Below are 25144 nucleotides of genomic sequence, written 5' to 3'. Positions count from 1 at the left end.
ATATTCTTTTCACACTAAAGAAATACAGCCCCATTCAATTTTATCAGGAGTTTTTTCTCTGACCAATGGCAAAGTTATGGGCGTGGTTAGAATCCAACCAATAGGAATCCTAGGATTGAAAGATAGATACGCACCCACGCTGATTCAGCAAAGGATCTTCCTTCAGGCCACTGAAATCCCTATTTCTACTCTTAGTCAGTCGATCATGGATCACCGAATGTAGTGGTTGTGTGTCGGTTTGCTTTTCAAGTTCTTCGAGTGTTTAAGTATTGTCCCAAAATATCTTCAAAAGTTACCCCTGTGTTTGAGCCTTTTGACATTAATTGTCTAAACATTACACTTTGAAAGAAATTTATTTGTGTACTTCGAAGGAAAAAAGGAGTTCTCAAAATGAATCTCGTCCCGCCAATGAATTGGCATCATTCCATCTTCAATCAACAGGATATGCGTCTTTATCATCGACCAGGTCAGTTTAAAATAAACCAGAAATTTTTTGTTTATGACAAATATTTATATAAAGCAGAAAATTCGAGTAAACACATTGAGTTTGACTTTTTCGATATTGAAAATTTGATTGAAATATATTTTGCTCTACAAAAAATTAAGATTTTAAGGGCTTAAATATCTCTACATATGCTTTTGATGCTATTTGTAAGAATTTGAAAAAGTTTTGTTTATGGTTTTAGAAATATTTTATTTATTGAATGGTAAAAATCTTGTTTTTGTGTTTAGTATAACTGCGTCTCAAATTTAAGAATCACGTAGTTTTTTTTGTCAATTTTTCTTTTAAATAAAATACCAGGTTATATTTCTATTAATTCTTGCAAGTCTCTTAAGATAATATACGATTATAGAAGAAGAAAATATGCAGTAAGAAAAATTATATACATTGTGTGCATTTCGTGCAGCTGGTCTCATTATATGACTCAGTGGCACTAATTTGACACATTCTGGTCTCATTTGCGATGTATATCGCGTCGTGATAACCGTTTCGACGCGAAATCTTCTTAAATTACTGCACTTTACTTGGAATGCAGCAAACTTTCAAGTTTGATATCAAATTTTTAGAAATACATGACGAAAAAATATTTTATTTATCTCTATTTCGTGTTTTTATTTTATTCAGAATAAGATTTTTTAATTTTTCACAAAATTAATCAGTCACTTAAAAAATTTCATAGAATTATAACTTATATTTTCAACTAAATATATATATCATAGCCATACCATATAATTTTAGTATTTTGTTTAAGATGATCTAATTTCCATATTTTTCATGTCTGAAATAAGACATTCAACTATTATTAACTGAACTACCTGCTTAATATAAAATTGTTTACTTTTTTTATTTTATAACAACTAAACTATTCCAGAATATTGCTTCCATGATCTATTCGCGAACGAAAATTTTATACGGTGAAAAAAAACAAGGTCTCGAATTCTGTTTACAACTACCCCAGTTTTATTCCACAAAACAAATATTGCGTGTTTTTTTCAGTCGAAGTTAAAGTTTCTCATAGGAATCACAATGTCACATGTAAAAAACACACATTTTTATGAATTCTGTCTAAAACGTGTGAATTATAATAAAATTATGCATCCTCTTTTTCATCACCCCATAAAAACTTCTCAAGGAATAGGGATCTGTCAATAATTTTAATTTTGAAACTTCTGGTTACCCAAAAACAACGCACCCGTATAAAAGTGGAATAAGAGGTTTGTGGTATATTAGCCTAAATTATTTATAATTTCATAAAGCCTCATGAATGGATTTTGCGTGAAAAAATTATTTAAACAATTAACAGTGAATTAAAACTAGTTAAATTACAAGAAAATAATTTCCCTTTCGGGGTAGGCGTGACTCACTCGTAGGCGAAGGGAGTAATGTGAGGAAAGAGGCCTCCATTTTTTAGATTGATCTAGAATTCTCATGTTATTTATTAAATTATACTTTCGTTGCACAAGACTGTTCCGACCCAGGTTGCTGATCAATCTATTTAGCGATCACCCCAAGTGAAGAGCCTCACAAAGTCGTCATAAGAGGTTCTCCACTCGGGTCAATTAGTAACCAAAGTCTTTTGTTTGAGAAGTCATTCGCTCTATTTATACTCTTTTCATAAACTATTTGTCGCCATAATTTTCTGCCCTGGCATTCTTCAATAGTTTCCTTCACGACCAAGCATTTTTTCAAACAAACTCTCGTGTTTCTGTTACTTCTTATATCTCTTCGAATTAGGGTCTAATTCATACATTCTAACCATTCCTTTCGCGGCCTGCCTCTGGGCACACTACCATTTACTTTACCTTGATACACTTGTTTCGTTAGTCGTTCATCTTTCATTCTATCGACATGTCCGAACCACCTTAACCGATTTCTTTCCCATGTATCAACTACTATCGGCGAGAAAACTATAGGCATCTGCCTTTGAAGCTTAACAACTCAGTCAAAAAAATGCTAGCGCAACAAAAAGGGCCGAAGAATGGCATCAGCGGTCGGCAGTAATACAAAAAAAGGCCCCCCCCTCCCTTCTGTCACTTGTTTTCCAAAAAAAAATGTCTAAAAATATCGCGATTTTCACAAAAAAGAAGACTAACACATCCTTCAGGGTGTTTGAAAATAAATACAGAGCCTATCAATTACAGTTTGCAGTTTAAATCGCTTTAATATCTGTATTAGAACTGAAGATAATATAGTTGCACATTTTTGTACTTTTAAGTAACAATTTTGATTATTTTTTTAATTTGTCAATTGCAACTGGTTCACAACAGTTTTCCTCATACTCATGTATTTTTTCAAATTTTTTCCATCGCCCCTTGTATAAGAAATAATGCTCTAAACTTGACTGTTCTTAAATATACCCAAAAAACTTTACTTTTTTTTACATTTTTCAGTCTGCTACGCACAAAAATTTTTTTACATAAACGTCTTCAAGCTCATTAACGTAGAACACTTTTAGTTTTCAAATTACTGATGTTTTGTTGCGCTAGCATTTTTTTTTGACTGAGTTGTTAAGCTTCAAAGGCAGATGCCTATAGTTTTCTCGCCGATAGTAGTGTCTCTCTTGCACCACATTCTTTGAGGTTTTCAGAGTTTTCCCGCATAAAATGCGCAGGAATTTCATGTCAATCGCGTTAATTCTATTCTTGTCCTTTTCTCGACAGGTCCATTTCTCGCTATCGTATAATTTAGCCGGTAAAAATATAAAAGTTTGTATTGCCATTTTAGCTTTATTTAATATATTTTTACTCTTGATAATGGACCCTGCTTTACCGATAATCTTTTTACCCTCGTTTATGCGCCTATCTAACACATCTGTCTTCTCGTCCCTAGTGAATAGGCTAGCAAGATTATGTACTTATCAACTTGTTCTATTCTCTTATCATTTGGGACCATGTTGCATATTGTTCTTTCACTCTTCCCTTCAAACACCACTAGTACCCAGTAGCTCTATCTTATAATAATTAATTAAAAGATTCTTTTAAAGCGTCTAGTATCCCGCCTGTTTCATATAGCGTCTCGCCCTTGCTATTTCTCATGCAGACAAACTCTGTACTTTTACTTTCCGTCGTCCATTTATGAAATAGTTTCTTGCTTCCTTAAAAATCGTTTTCTATTTTATTCTCTTCTTCTGTTATGATTTTATCATTACTGCTGATATATTTTAGAATAAACTACTATTTTCTGAGTAGCAGTTTGTTTTTTGAATGACATTTATGGATTTATTTTGTATTGTTCTACATTTCTTTGAATTTAACGGGTATCCATATCAGTTTATTTATAGCACGCTGAAGGGTTGTATTCAAATGAATACCTGAGTCCTAAAGACGTTTATTTTGTACAGACATTCAAGAATTTAATTTAAAAAATAGCCTCACAAAGTCACCGTGTAAAGTTCTCCACTCGGGCCCATTATTATCCAACGTCTTTTGTAATACAGAATATTGTGAATAGGAAGGAAAGTATGATCGATATTTCTTTGTAACATCAGATCTGTATGGAAATCGCGATTGCATAATTGAATTTTGGAAGATATGTTTTGAAAATATCTCCTGCTATGGCTTCAAATGAAACTCTTAAGGAAGATATTATAAGTTTAATTTGAGGTAGTCCGCATGCGTAATTCTTTACTCGTCACGAGGTGGGGATCAGGCTCGAAATGTCACGGTTTCCATGTATCTGTTACAAAACATGTTTTCTATCAAGAATGTTTCTACCCTTTTGGCTTTTAATAACCCGAAAGGATTTGAAACGCAAGAAGAACTAGGAAAAAACTTATATCATCGAACATTATAAACAAATATGTTTTATTCACATTGTAATTCAGTTGAATTGATCTCGAACTCCGTTAGATTCCTTTAATCCTTAAGTCCCGCTCTAAATAGTTAGAATTCTTTGAACTCTTGAATCATTATGTACATAGAAATGGCTAGCGGTCAACTCGTCGCTTCTTAGGCTTTTAATCATGCCAATAAGTAATTAATTTCTAGGGGCGAATAATTGATAAGAGAATCGCTGAATTGAAAAACAAAGAAATTGGTAGTAGCTCCCTAGCTTTGCCGAAATTCTGTAACTAATTGTTGAAATACTTATAAACTTCCAATATCCTGTATGTAATATAAAATATCCAGAAAGCAAGAATATTTTGGTTCTCTTTTTAGACACACCCTTTCTCTGTCCTTTTAGTTTTAGACCTTGATTTTTTACTTCTGCGATTGCGGAAGGAAGTTAGCGATGATTCTACAGTGGCGGTGTAGTTATCCTCTTCGGAACGTTTCTTTTTTTCTAATCGCCGAAACAACCTATCATTATAGAAGAGTCTCGTTATGTACTCGATGACAGGCTGGTCGCGCGAGTCCGGCTTCTTTTTATCTCGTCTGTTTCGTGAGTGGCATACGTATCTGTGCGTTTGTGTAAATATACATGCACCTGATGTAAGCCTATTAAGATTGTGTATAAATCGGGCCTGACGTCATCTTCATCCATTAGGAAAGAGACGAAGGTCGGGGTCCTGGTTCATGCGGTACCACCCCCTGAACGCGCCGGCCGCCGGTGCCTCCAGCTAAAACACGCTGGCGGTTTCCGGATGGGGCAGGGCATATGTCCTGGTTTGTTCTCCAAAGAGATGGGTCTGTTTTGTGATTACTGATTACACACTCCTTTTTTTCCTCATGCGCAACGTCACGCCAGACGCTCGTTTGTGGACCTTTTTCGGGTCTGGCGCCAGCACTCAGAAGCATACAAATAACTCAAATTTCTGTTGGGTGTCCATTTTTCAGGGAAAAGTTACTGGACAATCTATCATACGATAGATCGTCTAATTTTAAAATATTTTAAAAAGTATGTTCAAACCATTGTCACTTAATGTTTCTTCTTAACCCCGGGCTGAAATCCCTATACTTTTTGGGCCTTATTTTTCTGCGACTTATGCTTTGGAACTTATGGATTTGGACCTTTCATATAGTTTCAGGCCTCTTACACGCCCCTATTTTGTGAAAAGATTGACAGAATCACAATATATTTATTTTTTTCTGAAATCGAAGCACGCGACAGACTGAATTACAATGACGATTGTCGGTTCGAATGCAAACGTACGAAAAAGCAAAGCGTTCCCATGGAGAGGTGACGACCTAGGATTAGAGCGGTGTATGTGAAAGGCCTCGGATGATGTACCACGAATAGAGAGATGTCCTGAACTCGTGACGGCACGGCGGCTAGGCTCTGCTACTCGAGAAAAAATCGCGCATGAGCGATTTGCACTTGTCTCCTTTTTTTCATCTCGGCGCCGAGTGCTTGTGGTGATGCACGGTCCCGTGGACGCGGCATTATCCCGCCAGGATAATTGGCATTGACCGGGACTGAGACAGTTCCCGGGTCCTTCCTCTTTTCGGCTGGCAGATAACGATTGTCCGGTTCAGTGGAGAGCGGTCCCTTTGATGTGGAAAATGTCCACAGGACATTCCCACAGGATGCACGTATACGTGTAATATTCGGGCACCATAGTAGTAAAATCGCTTCATTCAAGAAACGAGAGTATCTTATTCAACCTTAATCTTGAACATCCTTCTGAGTACAAAAGCCTTGTTTTCTTCAGTCTATCTTTAAAAAATTATTTCAAAATGGTATAGGTGAATAATATAACGGCTAGTTTGCATTGTCTAGGGGCGTGTAAAATTTTGTTATGCAGTCTCCCGAAATGGCCACCTTTTGCCCCTGAAAAAAGGGAAAAAGGAACATTTCCCGCAAACCGAATTTGCGGGGCGAAAGTAAAATCAGCGGACCGAAATTAAAATTTGCGGGGCGTAAATAAAAATTAGTCGATAAAAATTGGAGGCATGAATAAAGGTATAGAAAAATGCGTCGAACCCGCTTTTCAGGGCCAAAAGGTGGCCACGGTCGAGAGTGGAATAAAATACTTTATGCAACACGGGACGAAAGTAGATTTTTCCCTCAGATAATTATTGCCCTCGCGAGAAGATTTTTCCCTCTAGTGATTACTGCCTTCGGGCAAAATCTTCTTGTTCGGGTAGTAAACCCACCCGCGGGAAAAATCTGCTCCTTGCGCCCCTTGTTGTGTAATGTACTATTTCAAATCCGACCAGATTGTAGCAAGAAATTTTTCAACTATCCTTCGGAAATCTCCTTGAAAATTTGGTGACGCGCTTTTTTATAGATTAAGCGGTATATGTTGAGCGTAAATTAAATTATCTTTCAATAAAGCATGTTTTTACTGACAAATTCGTCATTCTTAGTGACAAATTGAACACACGAAAAAATAAGGAGATACAGTAATCAATAATGATAATTCAATGGATTAGTCACTTAAAATGATATATTTGCATTCAACGTAATGGAATATGATTATATTAACATAATCTATTAAATAAGAAATTCAAATTAACCGATTAAATCACTGAACGTCATAATGATTGGATGATTCAAGATTAAAACAAACAAGTTTCGTTTACTCAGGACAAATTTGTTTGAATTATCCATTTTTTTTAAATGAACCGAATGCAATGAACCAAACAATTTTGTTGAAAAAAAAAACAAAGGGTAACATGCATTTCAGGCAAAAATTCTGGGGGTAATCTCGACATACAAAAAAAATTATGATCGTATGGGTAAAATATAAAATTATTAATCATTCATCGTCATTACCGATCTTAATTTTTTTACATACAGAGATTATTCCCAGCATTTTTACCTGAAACGCTTTTTACCCTTTGCTTTTTTTCTGTGCAATGAATAAAATTAATGCAATGTAAAGTTACTCAGGAAGCAAATAAAAAACAATTAACCTTTCTGTTGGTAAAAATTCTTTTAAATAAACAAAGGACCAATACAAGTATATTTAACTCTTAGACTGAAAATAATGTGAAAATAATATAAGTTCTGGGGTAATATATTTATGGGCACCTGTCGGAAAAGTCTAAGAAAGGTATCAACTCTAATGAAAGCTTTCAAAGATAACTAATGTGAGCCATGAGAGTTAATTAACTAAAAATTGGCACACCCATCACTAATAGTGTGTAAAAAAATTTTTTTTTAAATCAATAGGTAACTTTTTCTATATTTATATGCTATAGAAGTGAACAAGCCTGGTGAATTATTCCAATCACGTACAGGTCCACTTAAAATATATTCAGCTGAGCGGGAGGGGGGGGGGGCATGTTGTATATATTTTAGTAATTCTATCATATTTTGTAAGCTTTGCTTAGCATTTTTAGTATTTTTGTTTCAGTGTAGAATCATTTATGTAAGGAAGATTAAATTTAGAAAACTTTGTTCAAAACTGGAGCCAAAATAAAATTATTCTTTCATAAATAGTTTAATTTGAATTTAAAACTTTTATTTAAACCCCTGACGAACTACAATCGTAAATCAAAATTTAAAATTATAGTTCAATTTGACCAATTTTAAGCAACACTTGTGCTCAAGTTCAGTTAACAGAAATACGATGAAACTGAATAAGAAAATCTTGTTGAGATCCACCAAGCATTATATATAATTACTTGCAATTTATGGATCTATTAAAAAAATAATTACAATTTTGAAAACAGTCTAACTAAATTTTGAGACCCTCAAAAAGTGTATCAAAGGCTGATTCACAACGACATTCAATTCAAGGTAACAAAACCATATAGAATGCCGTAAACGTAAAGGACCGTTAAAAACTAGAGATAGGCGTTGTGGACGATTCCATTACACTCTCATGAATGTCAATGTAAAGTTTCAACTTTTTTGATTTCAGAAGATTTCTCAAGACAACATTTTTGGTCACAACAATCGAGTCTCGGAGCTGGTCCCCGCCTTCCAGAGGAAGTGAAAGTGACACTCGAAAATAAAAAACTTTGGAAAGAGTTCCATGGAGAAACTACAGAAATGATTATCACAAAAATGGGACGGTGAGTCTTACTGAAAAATATTTTTAATGTTCAAAAAATGTCTACTTTTAAAAACGTTCGAATATTGCAAAGTTAAAAAAAATGTATTACAGGGAAATTCTACTTGTCTCAACAAAGTGCTTTGAGTTTTTTGTTGAATACCTTTGGTCTTATGTATTGATTAAGATTTTTGAAAGACATTAATTTCTACAGCAGTCAAAGAGGCATAAGCAGCTAGAGATAGGTCACGAAACACTTCTATACTTTTTATATAATTTATAGTAAATTATTGAGAAATGATTGAAAAATTACACATATGGATTTCCAATTAAAACAATTTTAACGATGAATATGTAGCATTTTAATATGAATAAATTTTGTGGTTGCAAATTTTCTATAGTACACTCAACTCGCGATATAAGACTGGTTTCGGACATGGCTTGCCTTGGCCTTGCTTTCAATTCGGGGGGATGAAAACGTAAACAAGCAGGGCCGCATGAATCATTTCTGTTAGATTTGGACGCATGGCGCAACCTGATCCAACTAACACGCTGAGAGTGCGGCCCTCAAGTTGTTTGTCACGAATCTGTAGAGGCAATCAATATTAGGAATATTGTAAGCCTTGGGGTCTTAGATCGGCAGTTTATATATATTTTTCTATTTCCCTCAAAAATAGGTCCAAGTTCACGTCTAAATTTTCGAAAATATTATTTGCTAAAGAATTGATCCAAATTCAAACATGTATTACCGCAGGAAGATTTGTTTGTATTCGCAGTTTCCTTTTATAAATTTATTTACAATTTATTTACTATAGATTAAAATTCATTCTTTATTGTTTTTTTCTTTTCATCGGTACTTTGTTAAGCTTTGTCGCCAAATTTCAAGCGGGTGACCAGCGTTTGGTCGGCGCTGGTCCTTCGTTAAAAGCGGATCCTTTAAAAGGCTACCGAATAATCCTCTGAGCTGTCCTTAGCTTACACCTAAACTGAGCTCGTTAAAGTGGGTAAGCGATACCCGGACACGCGTATTGACAGAAATCAGCCTTGCGAGACTAAGCGCCGGGAAAGCACTTCACTCTTACTTTATGTACCCTGTTTTTTTTTCCTTTGACTTTCGCCGTCGTCACCGCACCTCTTTGCTAAAAAAATCGGCTAGCCGAAACGAGAAAATTCACGCTAAAATGCTATTTCAATTTATTAAAAATTTGTATTTATCATATATTATATGTATAATATTTTTATTGACAAAATGATTTTAGAGCAGCCAGGTAAGGCAGCTTTTAAAAGAAAGACTTAAATATTTATAGTGACTGTATAAAAACTTTTAATTTAATGCAAAATGATAAGTATAAAAAAATCAATTGGTTACGAAGACACAACTACGCAAGTGTACAGGACTGCCTAAATTCTTTTCGGTCGCGGTACCTTTGAAAGTGGCCAAAGCACTGGCATCTTCCTTTGAAATCTTCTCTTAATTAGCCGCTTCTACATTCTCCTACGAGATAAGGCGCCGCGCCGCTGGTCTCCCGCACTCGCATTCGACTCGTATCATACTTTCTTTATAGTTTTTTTATTGACCGTAATGAAAATCTCTCAGTAAAAAGAGGTTTTACGAAAATTTTTGAATCAATATTTGCTTTTAATATCACTATAAAATATCCAATTCACATTAAGATGTAAGTAAAATTCAGTTAACAGTTAACTGTTACCAGTAACCGTCTCGCTGTGCAAAATTATTTTTGTATCTTATCGGTATTTAATTGGTACTTTTTCCACTTGGGCTTAGTTGAGTTGGTGTAAAATCCCTCAATAACCATTTATCATAACCGAAACTAAATTTTGGAACACTTAAGAGGTCTTTAAAAATGAGTCATACTCAGTCTCACGACACGGTGGTATGGATATACGAAAAGGAGGTATTTTTTAGGTCCTACAGGGGGTCGCCGTCGCACTTTGGCGGTTGGGCTTGGTCACGGGTCTTTGGGCCTGACCGGCTGGATTGGGTTGGATGGTTGGACAGACAGTCGAACGGCGCCTAAAACTACTTTTCTTTGTCTTAAGTCAGCGCCGGCAGGCCACCACTGGTGAAGATCCGTAGACATGGTCTACTGATCAGCGCGCCAACCTGCATTCCAAACTTATTGGTCGCTAGATTCCTTCTTTTTTAAACGCATATCTATGTCATTGGACGACTCTGCCGACATGCCTATTACCTACGTATATTTATAAGTTAAGAAGTCCCATACAAATAAACCCCACTTTGTCTAAATCAATCTAAAACGTCTGATCTTCCAATTTCATCACCTATACGTTATGAATATGCAACAATTTAAATTTATTCACAAAACAATGGTTGGAACTAAGTATTTTTATTTTTTTCAAATTCCAATGATTTTTTATTTGAAGCGTTTATTTAAAATACCTTTGACTTTTGAAGTTTACAAATGTGCTCGAAATTGTGTCACCAATCTCATGAAATTGTAAATTTTACTTTATCGTGCAGTTTAAAATGCAAATCTTTTAAAATTAATTATTTAAGTCTACAAAAATTAACACATTTAAATGACATGTCCCTGAAGCTTTAAAAGCACCGGACATAAGAATATAATTCAGAAAAGAATATAATTCAGAACTGAAAATTATTTTTAAAAGGCACCATACTATGTATGTAAATAACTGTGTTCTCTATAATCATGATTTCTGCTATAGATTTATCAAATAAAAAAATTATAGTTCTCCGTTAAAAACATTTGAAAATACTTACCAAAAATTCCAATTAACCTTTTTTAAAATTGAACAATATTAGAAATTTGAAATGCTCCAGTTTGAAGAGAGACACGCCTAATTTCCAATTTTTTCTCCACTCGACACGGATTCCAGAACTATATAAGCTGAAGATAGGTTTGGAATGTCATACGCGTCGAGTCGGCAATTAATTTTTCAGGACCTTCTTGCCTTTCGTCGGGCCGAAAGGGACCGAAAGACACTGTTACAAAATTGGTAACGCCTTATCTAGATCGGGCGATCTAAACCGACTTTAGGGGCCTCTTACGCCATTTACAAGGGTGTGGACAGGAGAGTAAAGTGTGCATTAACTGTCTGGTGACCGCTTCCACTTTCGACGACTTCCAGCGAAACCGGAACACACCCCCTCTTTTCTCTTTTCCTCCCATGCAACTCCTACCTTCTGACAATCTTATGAAATGACTTCCGTTCTAATCAGCTCAAGTGCTCATGCTAGGATAGGGTAGGGCAATCATCAGATTTGACATACGAGGAATCCCGCCGATAAAAATTCCACCGGAAGGAAGCGGAAGTATAACTCGTACATAAATAAAGAATTTTATCAATTTCAGCATAATTGACAAAAATATCTGAAAAGAGACATCGCGGATTTATGTAACATACACAGCAAAAATAAGTTGTGGAAACTTAATTTGACTGTCAAGACTTTAGCTAGAATGGGCCACAAAAAAAAATTTTCTTAAAACGTTTTAGATAATCCTCGAAATAATTAAAAAAATCCGCGAATCATTTTTTATGACTTTTGCAATAGTGAAAAAATATGTCGGGAGTTATGGAATAATTCGCGGACTCTTGTATTTTTTCGAGGGTTGTCTTTGGACCTTGTAATAAACGTGTTCGAAATCTTTCGAAATTTATGGCCCATACTAAACTGACGTGCAAAATAAGAAAGCGGTAATTACATTTAAAACTTGGCTCCCTATTTCTCATTTGTTTCTAATATATTTAAGTGAAAAACAATTGCGAATCAAGTGACAAATCTTAAATAAATGTAGTTACCGCTCTCTTGTTTTCACGGCAGCAAAACTTTTCAGATTTTAAATTAGACAAAGATGTTGATTCAATGACTAGAAAAAACTGTGATGATAACTATATTCTGTACTAGCATCAACATCTTCCTACAATTATTATAGACCATGAATATGATTCTCTACACTCTACAGAAACTTGTGTACCAATTTCGAAAAATGTTTTCCAAAATTAAGTCGTACCTACAACAACCCCAAAAATAGTGAGTTTCGACGTGTTCCGACAATAAGGCGCGCCAAAATGTATTTTCTGTATCCATTGCACCTCATGCGGAAGTAATCCGATTCCCTCCTTTTTTTCATTATTTCGCTTCCTATTTTTTGTCGAGTAGACCTTCCGCCTGTGGAATTATCTCCTCTTAAATTGGCGACGAGTCCGTGGGCGGTCCAGACGCAACGCAGGCGTCGATAGCATTGTTTGCTTCCACGTCCAAGTCCGGAAAGGTTTTCCAACTGACCACGTGCCATCCATGTGTTTGAAAACCGCGGGTAGCTTGTAACTGATCGCCTGTATTCCTTGACACGATCAACCTTTTACTCCCAAAGATCCTTGAACCATGCTCATCGCATTGTTAAACATTTCCTTCCGAAACCTTTTGCTCATCTGGTAATGTTTTGTTTTTTTAAAGAGAAAGTCATTTGATCATGAGGAACAGGGTACCTAGCTTGTGGATAATAATAAAATTATGGTTGACAACTTCATAAAAGTTTATAAAAAATGGATGTGTGTTTCTTTGAAGAAATACCTCATACATAAGTGTATATAACATACTGCTTTAAAAATAAAAACTTCGTTCTTTACGAGAGTTTTTTTGGTACTAAATTTTCTTACAAAACATGAAAGTTAAAAATAATATATCTTGACCAAGGACTTTAAGAATGAATCGCCAATTTTGTGTAAAGTAACAAATTACATTTTTTTATACTGTAAGCTCTGAAAATTTGCATTAGCATGTTTATCAGGGTTGTTTAAAAAGTATTAAGCAATTTATTTTCGTGCGTGAGGTCAACGTTCCCTCAAATTCGGTTCCAAATCCGAAAAAAAAGAAATTTCACATTTATTTCTCAAAATTTTAAGTATAACCGGTATTGACGGACACTTAAAATTACTTATTAGGGGTTTTTGGAATAACTTCTGAGCAGTTGAAAAAATGTTACTAGTTTTTTCAAACTAGTCCATAAAATATACTAGTATTTTTGCAAAAAAATATTATTGTTGGTCTAGGTCTAGGCTCTAGTGGAATCATTACTAATATTACAAAAAAAATTATTCAAACGAATAGTTTATTCTCTAAAAGTCAGCTTTTTCTAACAGGATCATAATTAAGGTTGTCTTTTAAAATACTTGATGAGTTTTCGATACCTCAGCTTATTCTTTAACAAGCAATATTAACAATTATATTAACAATATTTTCACCGGAAATTGAAATATTTTCTTTCTTTTCTGGTATAAATTTTTAACTCATAATTTTCGAAGCCTTTTGTATTGAAATAATTTTGTTCTCTAAATACATAGTAATTATCATACTTAGTTCAAAGCTCAGAGTAAAAGATTTATTTATTGTAATTTTACAAAGTCGAAAAGAGACATAAATACATTTTATTTTAGGATTTCATTTCTTTCATATACTTCGTACAGGTATAGGTACACAGTGTAAATGTAGCGTGAGACCTATAGTCGAGAGGATCAGAAACAAAGTGCAGAGTCTAGCATAACAAGTGGAATCTTAAAAATTCGTTTCCAAAGTGGAAACTTCGTTATAAGTTTCAGAAGATGTAGACTGGATAGGCGCCACTAAAATAATCAGAGATTCGTTCCACACAAGGACTTTTTAGCAGATCCTCCCACGGAGCACTTGTGGCGCTTTAGTGGCCTCAAGTGCTCTTGCTACCAATTTTCTTCACGCTCCGCTCCGTTCCGGACTGACGAAACACGGCGCGGCGCCTAGCGTCGCCGCCTCCATGTCACCTTACTAAAAAAAAGTAGATACCTGAGTTCTCGCATAAAAATCTGCTTTTTTCAAATGGCTTCAAATGTTATTTTATTTACTTTACATATATCTTGCATAAAGGTTACACAGCTGTCTCAAATGCGCCCCTAGGCATCACATTCTTAGGTGCCACCCACACCCTTCTTCATACCATTTCATACCATTTTTTATTTATTTTCTAATAAACCTTCACAAATTATTTTAATGAATACGTTTGTAATGCAATTGTAATTTAAGTAATACAAATTTCATTATTTATTTTATTTTGAAAAATGGTACTTTGAATGATTTATAAAAATGTAAAAAAAATCTTGAAAACTTTTAGGGCAATTTGTTCAATTATCATAGATTTTTCAAAGATGATAGGAAAAATTCGATTCATTTTAAAAGATATTAAGAAGTTTTTAAAATATAAAAAAATACTGAAAAGTTTTAAAAGATTTCAAAACATTTTAAACAAAACGTGCATTTTTAAAGATTTCAAAAATATAAAGCAATTTAAGAATTTGGAAAGATATCAAGAAAATAAACAAAATTTCTGAAGATTCCTAGGAAAAATGGGCAAAATTACTTTCGAAAGATTTCAATGAATTTCTAAATATTTCTAAAAACGTCAGGAATTCAACTATTTTGTTAAAAATGTGCCTTTTCATAATATTTTATTGAACTTGCTTTGCAAATAAAATAATTACATGGACATTAATTAGACGCACCCGGAGCGCGCGTATGAGGTTCTAATTCTGTAGAAAATTCGTCTTTTTGGATGAATTCAACTGTTTTTGAATAAAAAATTGAATCATTTTCGATTATAATATCAACTGCTACGTTGTCGATAAGAATTTTTTGTTGTTTGAAAATTCAACTAACTGATTAAAGGTTGAACTACTTTGTTAAAAATCTTTTTTATTTGCATGAAGATTCATTATTTAATTTGTTTGTTGAAAAATCATCTCTGTGCTTGAAAATGTAATTTTCTTTGGTTTAAAAAACTTTGTTTTAAATTTATATGTTCTGGTAAAAACATTAAACTGTTTGGTAGAAAACTCATATCTTTTAGTAAAAAAGTTATCTTGTTGGTTAAAAATACAATCAGTACAAAAATAATCTTTGTTAGTAAAGGATTCAACTATATTTTGTTGTAAAATTAGTCTTTTGGGATTATTGCAGTTATTATTTTTTTTTATTTTAATTTTTTTTTTAAATAAAGATATTTTGGTTAATATTCAAGTATGCATTACATTTTACCTTGAGAATTCATCTTATTGGGTTGAAAATTCAACTACCCGAAGAAAAATGGAAGGTCAAACGTAAAATCCAGTTTTTCAAGGTTAACATATTTTATGTTTAACTATAGGACAACAATCTGGATGTTTGAGGTTAGCATCTGTAGATATTAAAAAGTGAGATGTTACTATGGAACATCCAAAATGTTTAACTGAAATATCCGAGATATTATATTTATGGTTATGTCAAATATGGGCTATAAGTATTTGAGTTTACTTATTTCCAGTAATTCAAGGAATTAATTGATAACTTGTTTGTGTATTTAAAATTAAACTTTAATGTTCTTGCATGTACGAAAAACCTATAAAGGGTGTAAAATGTCGATCAGATGATACATGCAGTCAAGTTGAGGTTATGTGTAATATTTTCAATGCAAAATAAAAAATAAAACGCGATAAGTAAGCGAAAAACGAATGATATGTAATGTGCAGTTAAGATTCTATCTATTTTAGGTTATTATAACTCAAATTTGATTTTAAATTTATAAGCATTTTGTCAATTGTGTTCATGTCAATATAATGATATAACCTGCAATTTAAGATCATACTTCCCTTGTGTATACATACAGAAGTCGTTATCCAATTTTAATTAAGGATAGCATTAATTTTTATTCTTTTGAAATGTTCCAAAATTGTAAAATTCTGCAATTGTGATATCGAAAATATAGAACCGACAAATTTAGTTAAGAGATTTTAATGCAAAAAGATAGTAGAGGTTTGTTATGATTATCTGCATGTTAGGTAGTACAATCTTACCCTTTGAATATCTACATTTAAACATCCATTTTTCTCCGTGTACTTGTTTGAAAATTACCTTTTTTTTGGACATTTTTATGTGACATATATGAAATCTTCAAAAATCCTTTTGAATTTGGTCAATAATCTTAGGAAAAGTATATTTATATAACCTTTAAAAAATAATAAACTTAAAAAATAGTTATTCGCAACTTTTATTTTGCATTAAAAATTGTTTTCCCTTTAAACCAACAAACAATACGTGTTCATAGCGCGCAATTGATGATTCTAGCCGCTTTAAAATAATTTGACTTCTGAAAGATATATTGAAATTTCGTTTTTTGATTTCACCCCATCTTAGTCTAATACTCTAATGCATAAACTGGTACTGAATGTTGCCTAATCATTTCATAGTTGTTACATTACTGTTACATCAAACATCAAGAGATAATAATAGTTAAACCTAATGCCAATGTTAAAAATTTACATTAATTGTTTCAAAGTGTTCATGTAAAAAACAGGATGTCATACTTAAAATAATAGTTACCCACATTTTATTTGATAACAACAGTTTTAGACGGAATCAGTAAATAAATTAAAATATGTTCCTCAGGCTATGTTTTCTTTCTTATTTTCTATAATCATACCACCTCCCTGTCTCCACACCCTCTTCAAAAATTCTAGTAGATACACGGAGACGAATCCCCTTGAGTATTTAGCAGAGAAGATTGAAGAGGTCCATTCGGCGACTGGAAGCTTGCAATCATGTAGGTAAACATGGTGGGAAGAGAGGACAGAAGAAAGATTGACTTTTCGGACTTGACTTACGGATTAGACAAGTTTGAAATGTTTACACAGCGGAGCGAACTTGCCGATAAAGATCAAAGGATTGCGGGCTCCCGGCAACGACTCGGGCTCCTCCCAATGTCCCTTCGACAAGCTTGCTAATGACTGGGATTTTCCACCTAAAATCTGGAAAACCCTACAGAATTTCGCTTATTTTTAACCAACATATAAGTAGGCCACTGAAACATCCATTTTTTTAACGACAGTTTGTTTTATTCAAATATTGCATCATTTTAAAAATCTTTCGTGTTTTTTTTCATTTAAAGTAGCAATACTTTTTTAGACTTATGTCTCATATACAAATTTTTATAACGTATATGAAAAAAATTAATTATTGGCATTCCTTATTCTTTTAGTGAAAACAATTACATTGCTAAAATGCTTAATCTAACAAAATACGAAATGTTTATATAGAAACACTAATTTTTAGCATAAGTTTTGTCTGGAAACATAGTGATCTATATACTAAATATACGTAAGCAAGAAAAATAAAATAATGTCAGCTTGAAAAGAATGTTGTTGTCGAAATCAGCGTCAGGTATAGCTTTCGACAAGAGAAAACGACCGGAAATACTTTAGTTTCGGATAAGTCGTCGACTTTTCATTTTCGACGACTTATGAGGGTCCTTAACAAGCACATTGTCTTACGAAGTAGGAAAAACCAGCTACACTTTCCTTCGCTAAAAGCCTCATCCCCCCAACACTTACCGAGTTAAGTCGACTTACGTGACTTTCGATTTAATATGTGTACCTGCTCGCAAAATCCTTCACATTTAATGGATTTCCCCACGCATGGGGAAAAGCGTCCTAAACAAGTGACTTGCGAAAATGTTCTAAATGTCACATTCTTCTTTCAATAAGTCAAGACTGCAATTAATATTTTTTAATCTTTGTTACGATAGTGTGAATTTGCATGTCATTTAATATATTTGATCTTACCGACCTGCTGTAAATTTTAAACATTAACTTATTGTGTGCAATAATGTTACATTGTTGTTACAGTACCTTAGAATTTGTTTGGAAATGGGAAATTTAAACTGTATTTTTTTCAGACGAATGTTTCCATCGATGCAGATAAGTGTGAGCGGATTACAGAAACGAGCCCATTATCGTGTGGTCTTGGAGGTGGCGCCGGTGACGGACCGTCGGCATAAGTATGTGATTGACGGAGGGGCGGAAAGTGGCAATGGAAAAACATCTTCGAGGGGTTGGACGACTGCTGGTCCTGCTGAGCCTCAACCTCCTCAAAATCGCAGGATCTATTTACATCCCGAGGGCCCAGCGACTGGCGCCCATTGGATGCAACATCCCATTAATTTTAGCAAGTTGAAGCTCACCAACAACGCGGTCGAACAGCACACCAATGTAAGCCACATACTTTAACCTTAACCTATAATACTCGATGTAGACGCTATAGTAATACCAACAAACATAGTTATATAAGAGTTTATTAAAAGTTACAGAACAGAAACTAAGATGTTCTAGAACAGATAAATAATTCGTTACTGACCAGTTACTGATAAATGTCATCTCTGCAATTGTAACGTTTCTACAACATTTTTGGAACAATATTACACCTGCTCTTTAACAAAGGCAGTTTTATAACAATGTCTATTGTACGATGTAAACTTCCGGCGTTAATATTATAGCATATAGCGAACAAATTTAATTCTTGAAGTTCTAAAACTTGACATATAACTCAATTAAAGCAAATTATATGGAAAATCTATAACACTGTTGTCTTACACTTTAAAACAGTTTTGTTAGCTGAATGTGACAACAGTTATATACATCACTGGCACCTTTTTGTTATAGAACATGTTACAGAACGTGTTTGCTAGGTTGGTTATAGGAATATATTATGATCATCAATTCTTTAAAATTTAATGCTTGTTTCTTTATTCTATGCGTTAAAAAGTAAATGTTTGATGTCATTAAAAAAATCTTTTTTATACTTCCGGCAGTATAATAAGGGATAAAGTGGACCACCGTGGGCAAAATAAAACTGTGGTCATTAATCTGAGAAGCTAGTGTTTAGAATGTTTGGACAGCTTTTTGTTTCCAATATTGCGTCTCTCACTCATGGATCTCAAATTTCAAAGGGCGCTTGTCCGGCGTGTCACTGTATATGGGAGGTCCTTTGACTTCAATGTAGGTCGAGTTTTTCCGACCCTGGGAAAATTTTTATTTAAGCATTATCCTATTAAATTTTTTACTTCCTTTCAAACATTCTATTATCAAACTTAAAAAAAAAAACTTTACCGTGAGAGTTTGACGAAATTGTAAAAAGTATATTAGTATACGTTATAAAATGATTTAAAAGAGTATCCATTCAACAGTAAGAGTTAATTTTCTAATTTTTTTACTTTTATGTACAACATATATTTTCATTCTGCCTCATGAGGTTACTTTTCTTAAAATTTGTAATACTTCTTATTATGAATTGTCTCAAGTTTGTGAAAAGCACGATCTTCTGAAAAAATGTACGATTGATCGGGGGTTTCCAACCTCCTTTTTTTCAACATCGTTTAAATCAACAAAAATTCGGCTTTTCAAACATTTTGACGAGATATCTCGGACAAATTAAGTCGTCACTTTAAGTCGAAATTCACGTTTCTTTATCTCTGCAATATTGTTAATTGATAATAAATATGCTTTTTCTCGACATTGATATCATTTCATCGTCGAATCTCTTATGCAAGATTCACTTTGAGATGCTTTAAAATTGCTTATCAAATACATTAAACTTTAGAGCTACCGTTAGTCATTACCTTACGGATAAAGATTCCTTTGGGTCTCTTACTTAAAAGTCCAAATCAGTAAATATAAATTTAAATGAAGTGCTTAGCTCTGAAAGCTGGTAGCTACGCACGTGTAATAAGTAGTAGCATAATTATAAGAGGTTATTTACCTTTAATCTACTCTAAATTGAGACCAAAGACAATTTCATTTTTATTATCTGTATACGTATTAATATATTGTTGTTCTCGCAATTCAAGATATTTTTATACGAATGCAGGATTTTATATTATATATTTTTTAATCTCTTTCAAAACATTTACATAAACTTACACTAAAATCGACTGCTCCATGCAATATGGAATCAAGTGACAAATTAGCAGAATGTCCTGCAGCTCTTAATAAAATACTAACTTATTATATACAATACAAAATATTGCTGAGAATTCTATAAAATTGTATTACCTGCTGCAGAGCGGCATTCTTTTGTTTATTTATCACCAAATTAAAACACGTTAAAAACGGACTAGATTCCATGTACGAAGCAGCACGAATCTGATTTTTTTATACGTAATAATTGTGTTTCTTTATACGGAGTTACCTGAACTTGATTCAGTATTGCATGGAACAGTCAAAATTAAAAAAAATAAAGAGCAAAAATAATAAAACAATAAATTTTATTGAAAAGCGCAAAATTTGTATCATTTTTCAATCTTTATAGAGAAGATGGTTTCCACTATTCATTTCGTGCAGACTGAAACCTTTATACTCTCGGTCGGGTATCCCTCGTATTTTGACCTTCATGGGGAACAAATAATCTGCTAATATAACAAAATGGTTTAAGCATGCATTTTTATGTAATTTTTACAGAAAATTCTGGAAGATTTTCGAAATTTTCTGTATGAATTACTATTTTAACGTAGAACCCTGTAGCATGGCAGATTTTTTTCTGCCTGTTTTACGATTTAGGACTTACGGCTGGGATCTTAGCTTTTGGGATTTTATTTTGGGCCTAACGGTTTCGAACCTGAGGTTTGGAAGTATTGAGTTTTCAAGGTAATAGTTTTCCCTAAAGAAAAATATGTAACGTCTCATACCATGGATTATTAATTTTACGAATACTTATACTCTGCAGAAAAATAAGGGAAAAGTAATTTTATACCATGATCATCTTTATAATATCATATGACTGCATCCGTTTTAAGGCCTTGCCCAACGAGCATATGTGTGTGTACACTTGCGTATTATGATTTAAGGACCGCGACATAATTCCTCTGATCGCGTGTTTCTTAGCGAATAAGATTCCGGGAAAGAGAAGAGGGCCAGTCTCGATTTCTAGAATCACGTCTGTCTTCTTTTCGCTCTCTTCTCTTCTCCAAAAATGGCGCCAACTTTTATCTTTCGCGCGGCACCCTTGACGAATTCCGCAAATTAGTCGCGATTTTAATAAGCGGTCTCTACGACCTCCAACACTTACATTTTTTATCAGCCGTATCTTTACACCTTCTTGTTGTTACTGAACTGAGAAAATGGATAAAAATGGACTAAAAAAGTATCGCAACTGATAAGAAGAGACAAATGTTTAATAACTTTCAGTTTAAAAATGTGAAAAATAGGACTTCAGTACAATATCCTTTTTTTACGTATATATACTGAAGTTATAAAAAATATTATCTGAAATAACTTATGCAGTAATGAAATTATCTTTATTTTTCAGATTGTACTCACGTCTATGCACAAATATGTACCTATAGTTTGGATTGTGCGCTGCGATGATCATGAAGACATCAGCAACTTGTACATGCAACCTTCGAAGGCTTTCCAATTCGAAGAAACTGAATTTATTGCAGTCACTGCATATCAAGTAAGTATTTTACATCAATATTGAATTTCATGTGACTGGTATTCCCTAAATTCAGTTTAAATAAATGTATTTGAATGCACTTGAATTCCCTTTGAAGTATTTTTAATTCAGGTGTACATCAAAATTTTAAGTGTTCAACCATATTATTCAAAACAAAGTGAGAAACAGGTTTCGCTTTAATCCTACATTTATCAAAACAAAATATTTCTGTGACGTGGCGGTTCTCTTTCGTGCTAAAGGGTTGGGTCCGTTTTCCTGATATCCTTATGAGTGTCGGATTAAAACTCCTACGCCTGGTCTGCTAACTGAAGAACACAGCACAATGTGATTTTTGTAATTGGAATTTCCTCCAATACTTATACTAATTTTGATTTATTCCTCCTTCCAGAACGAGAAAATCACAAAATTGAAGATCGACCACAACCCCTTCGCCAAGGGATTCCGAGAAACGGGTCAATCTCGTTGTAAGCGAAAATTCCACCGGATGATGTCAGAAGACCAAACTCTAGACCTTTCCCAAGACTATCACGACGAAGAAGGCAACGTCTCGTCCTCGGACTCTGAATCTCATCGAGTGTATGAATCCTCAGAGCATCAAGTTCAAAGAGTCAAACGAAGCCTCAGTGAAAATGGAAGTATTGATGATAGTGGCGTCAGTAGTTCCGGAGGAATTAGCCCGCCTTTACCCACATACAACTTTCCTGAATCAAATTCTCGAGTTTCGCCACCTTTAGAACACCATCCAAGTCCCCAGCCGAGACTTTATAGACCCTGGGCTGATTCACCATCGCCATCATCCTCACCATCACCTTCAAGAACACAGGAACCTGCTTTACCGACCCTATCGCCGTTGCATTATCAGTTTTTATATCCACTTTTGGCTCCCCAGCAACATTTAGCTGCTTGGGAACTCTCCAGAATTCAACAAGTGCAGCGTTATCAAACTAATGTACTTTTCAACAAATTTTATCGATAATTCTTAAGAGATATTTAGACATATACTAGTGAGATACACTACACTTGTTCATAAATACCTTATTTTCAGTTAGGAATGAAACTTGGAAAAAACTACATTCCATATAAACTAAATGAGTATAATCCAAAATTAATGATTATTTATGCATAAATTTATCGTTTGTTCGAAGCCTAACTTCAAACCGGAAGGAAGGCATTTATGAGCAATTGTGCAGTTATGGGGCGTTCACTAAAGATAGTGCCAGTATTCCTAATAAGTAATGGATCTAAAACATAATGTACTAAAAGCCATCACCAGATGTCGATGATAGCCAAAGACTTGTTAAAAATCTCAGATATTCAAGTGTAAATATTTATTTTAGAAGTGCATACCAGTTTTTTGGAAGTGTTAGTTGATCGATTTTCACTTTGCTCAATCTTAATGTATATAATGTGTAAAGGGTCGAGACCAAAGGAAGTAGATAGGTTATTCTAAAAATTTACAATTTAATGCCTTTAATATAACAGAGTTTTTACTCACTTATAACAATAAAATTCCATTGTTTGTGTTCAACTATATTGTTCGTTTAAAGTGATACAAAAACTATCATTATGCAAGATTAGAAACTGTTCCAACTTCCTATTTGCCTACAATTATCAGCTCTATTGTAAATAAAATGGAATAAGTTGATTTATGCAACGATAAGGAAGCGTCTTATTTTTATCGAAAATGTGCCTTATTAAAGAGGGCTGTAAAGGTAATAAGAGTAAAATAGGAAACTATATTTTTAAATGTAAATAAAATCCATAGAGATTTATAACCAGTGATGTTATAGATCCAAACCACCCACGACTGTTAATTATAAATAGAAAGAAAATAAATTTTCACTTTTTAAATATTTTTTGTATCAATTATTCACCTTTCTCTAATTTTGTTGAAAAAATCAAAATAATTATTTAATATAAATACAATTTTCGAAATAGGATGGAAATTATAGCAAAATCAAATTGAATTATGGATGAAAAAAATAATAAAAATTGACTCATTTTATTCCAATTGTATAAATTAGAATAATATAAATTTATATTTTTCTAACATTTTTTTCGGCATCTGTAACCTGTATGACCGTAAGTCGACGTAAGTGAAAGAATTTGAGAATATTTAAAAAGATTCCAGGCTCTTGAAGCAAATGGAAAAGCAGGAAATAAACCAATTCAAAACATTCTAGAATGTTTTGGGTACACATGAGAGGTCTTCGAAAGTTATACCATAAATTTCCTGAAATTTCATTTCTATTATATTTTGTTCAAATATATACATATGTAAACTTCATAAAATATAAATATTCCAATTTTCCTGAAATTGGATCTATTCTGTCACGCATTAACTGCAGGAAATCTGCTCGGATTTCCATGCGGATATTTTTAATAAAAAAGTAAAATTCCTGAATATGAAGATTATGAAAAACAGTTCAAAATTTTAAACAATTACTCGTGAATGAAGTATCGCCAAAAACACAGCTTATACCATTATGAAGCGTACATTTTTTCGCAATAAACAACACTAAAAAAAATGTCTGCTTAAATTAACCAGAATGCTGGTTAAATATGCTCTCACTTTTTTTTAGAGTAACCAGAATTCTGGTTAAATTAACCAGAAATTCTGATTACTTTAACCTGACAAAATAGTAAGGGCATATTTAAACAGAATTCTGTTTGATTTAATCAGACATTTTTTTTTAGTGAATTCTACATTTGTTTGCGTACCAACAATGTTTTGATACCGACATCTTTAAAATAAACTATTTGAAAAATGTGAAAATAAAATTATGGCAATTCTTTTATATTTCGACTGTACATATGTGAAAAATAAATTTCAATATATTAATATCTAATAATTAACGTAAAATGAAATTTAAGATGACTGTGTTAGTTTGTAATATACTCAACAGTATTTTGGCTCAAATTGCTTGGAAAATTTTAAAAAATATAATAGGGTATTAATTGATTGTGAAGAACTTAAAATTTAGTATTTTTCAACTTGTATTTCTAGGAACTGCATTGCAAGAAGTGTTAGTGCATTGTCACATCAAGGTGGTATTGTTAAATGGTTGATCTATTTGTAAAGGATAGTTTACTCCTTTAAAACTTCTGAATATGCTCCCACTGCTCCCAAGCATATTAGCTAAAAATTATTAAAGCTTAAGTATTCCATACTTAAAAGTATTTCCAAAAACTCAAAAGAACTTTTAAGATTATAGGGTGTTTATAATAATCCTACTAAATTTTCTATTCATTTTAGTCATTTGAGCGGTTTTCGAAGAATTTTAGAGGGTTTAGACTCGTAGCGGTCGATTTTTGGAACAGGAAAAAATGTAATTTAGCATTACTCAAGTGCTCTTTCCATTAAATCTATTTCGGACTGTAAGGGATTTATGAGCTCTTGTAGACAGAATTATTATAAAGATATTTATTTTTATTACAGGCACTTTGGTTAATTACTTTTATTACATAA

The 25144-nt window shown here is 33.3% G+C and overlaps 1 protein-coding gene across 2 annotated transcripts; it reads left to right on the top strand.

Moving 5' to 3' along the window:
- Positions 1–218: 218 nt before the first annotated feature.
- LOC117168484 (T-box-containing protein TBX6L-like) lies at positions 219–23525 on the top strand. 2 transcript variants are annotated; one of them, XM_033354189.1, is made up of 5 exons: positions 219–466; positions 8256–8406; positions 18125–18437; positions 21529–21675; positions 22064–23525. In XM_033354189.1, exons 1-5 carry the CDS (start codon positions 391–393, stop codon positions 22649–22651), a joined length of 1275 nt encoding a protein of 424 aa, XP_033210080.1. In that variant the 5' UTR covers positions 219–390; the 3' UTR covers positions 22652–23525. The 2 variants fall into 2 exon arrangements, with proteins under 2 accessions (XP_033210080.1, XP_033210071.1); XM_033354180.1 differs by having other exon boundaries at positions 8253–8406.
- Positions 23526–25144: the final 1619 nt, after the last annotated feature.

The sequence above is a fragment of the Belonocnema kinseyi genome, chromosome 1 (genome assembly GCF_010883055.1).
Source record: "Belonocnema kinseyi isolate 2016_QV_RU_SX_M_011 chromosome 1, B_treatae_v1, whole genome shotgun sequence".
Lineage (NCBI taxonomy): Eukaryota > Metazoa > Arthropoda > Insecta > Hymenoptera > Cynipidae > Belonocnema > Belonocnema kinseyi.
Note: the sequence above shows the minus strand (reverse complement) of the source record. Positions and strands in the feature narration are given on the sequence as shown.

What these genes read in the sequence shown, in the direction of transcription:
- LOC117168484 (XM_033354180.1), top strand. Translation starts at nt 391, where the DNA reads ATGAATCTCGTCCCGCCAATGAATTGGCATCATTCCATCTTCAATCAA. An exon ending in GCGTCTTTATCATCGACCAG is followed by an intron (nt 467 to 8,252) that starts GTCAGTTTAAAA and finishes TTTTGATTTCAG; the next exon opens with AAGATTTCTCAAGACAACAT. An exon ending in ATTATCACAAAAATGGGACG is followed by an intron (nt 8,407 to 18,124) that starts GTGAGTCTTACT and finishes TATTTTTTTCAG; the next exon opens with ACGAATGTTTCCATCGATGC.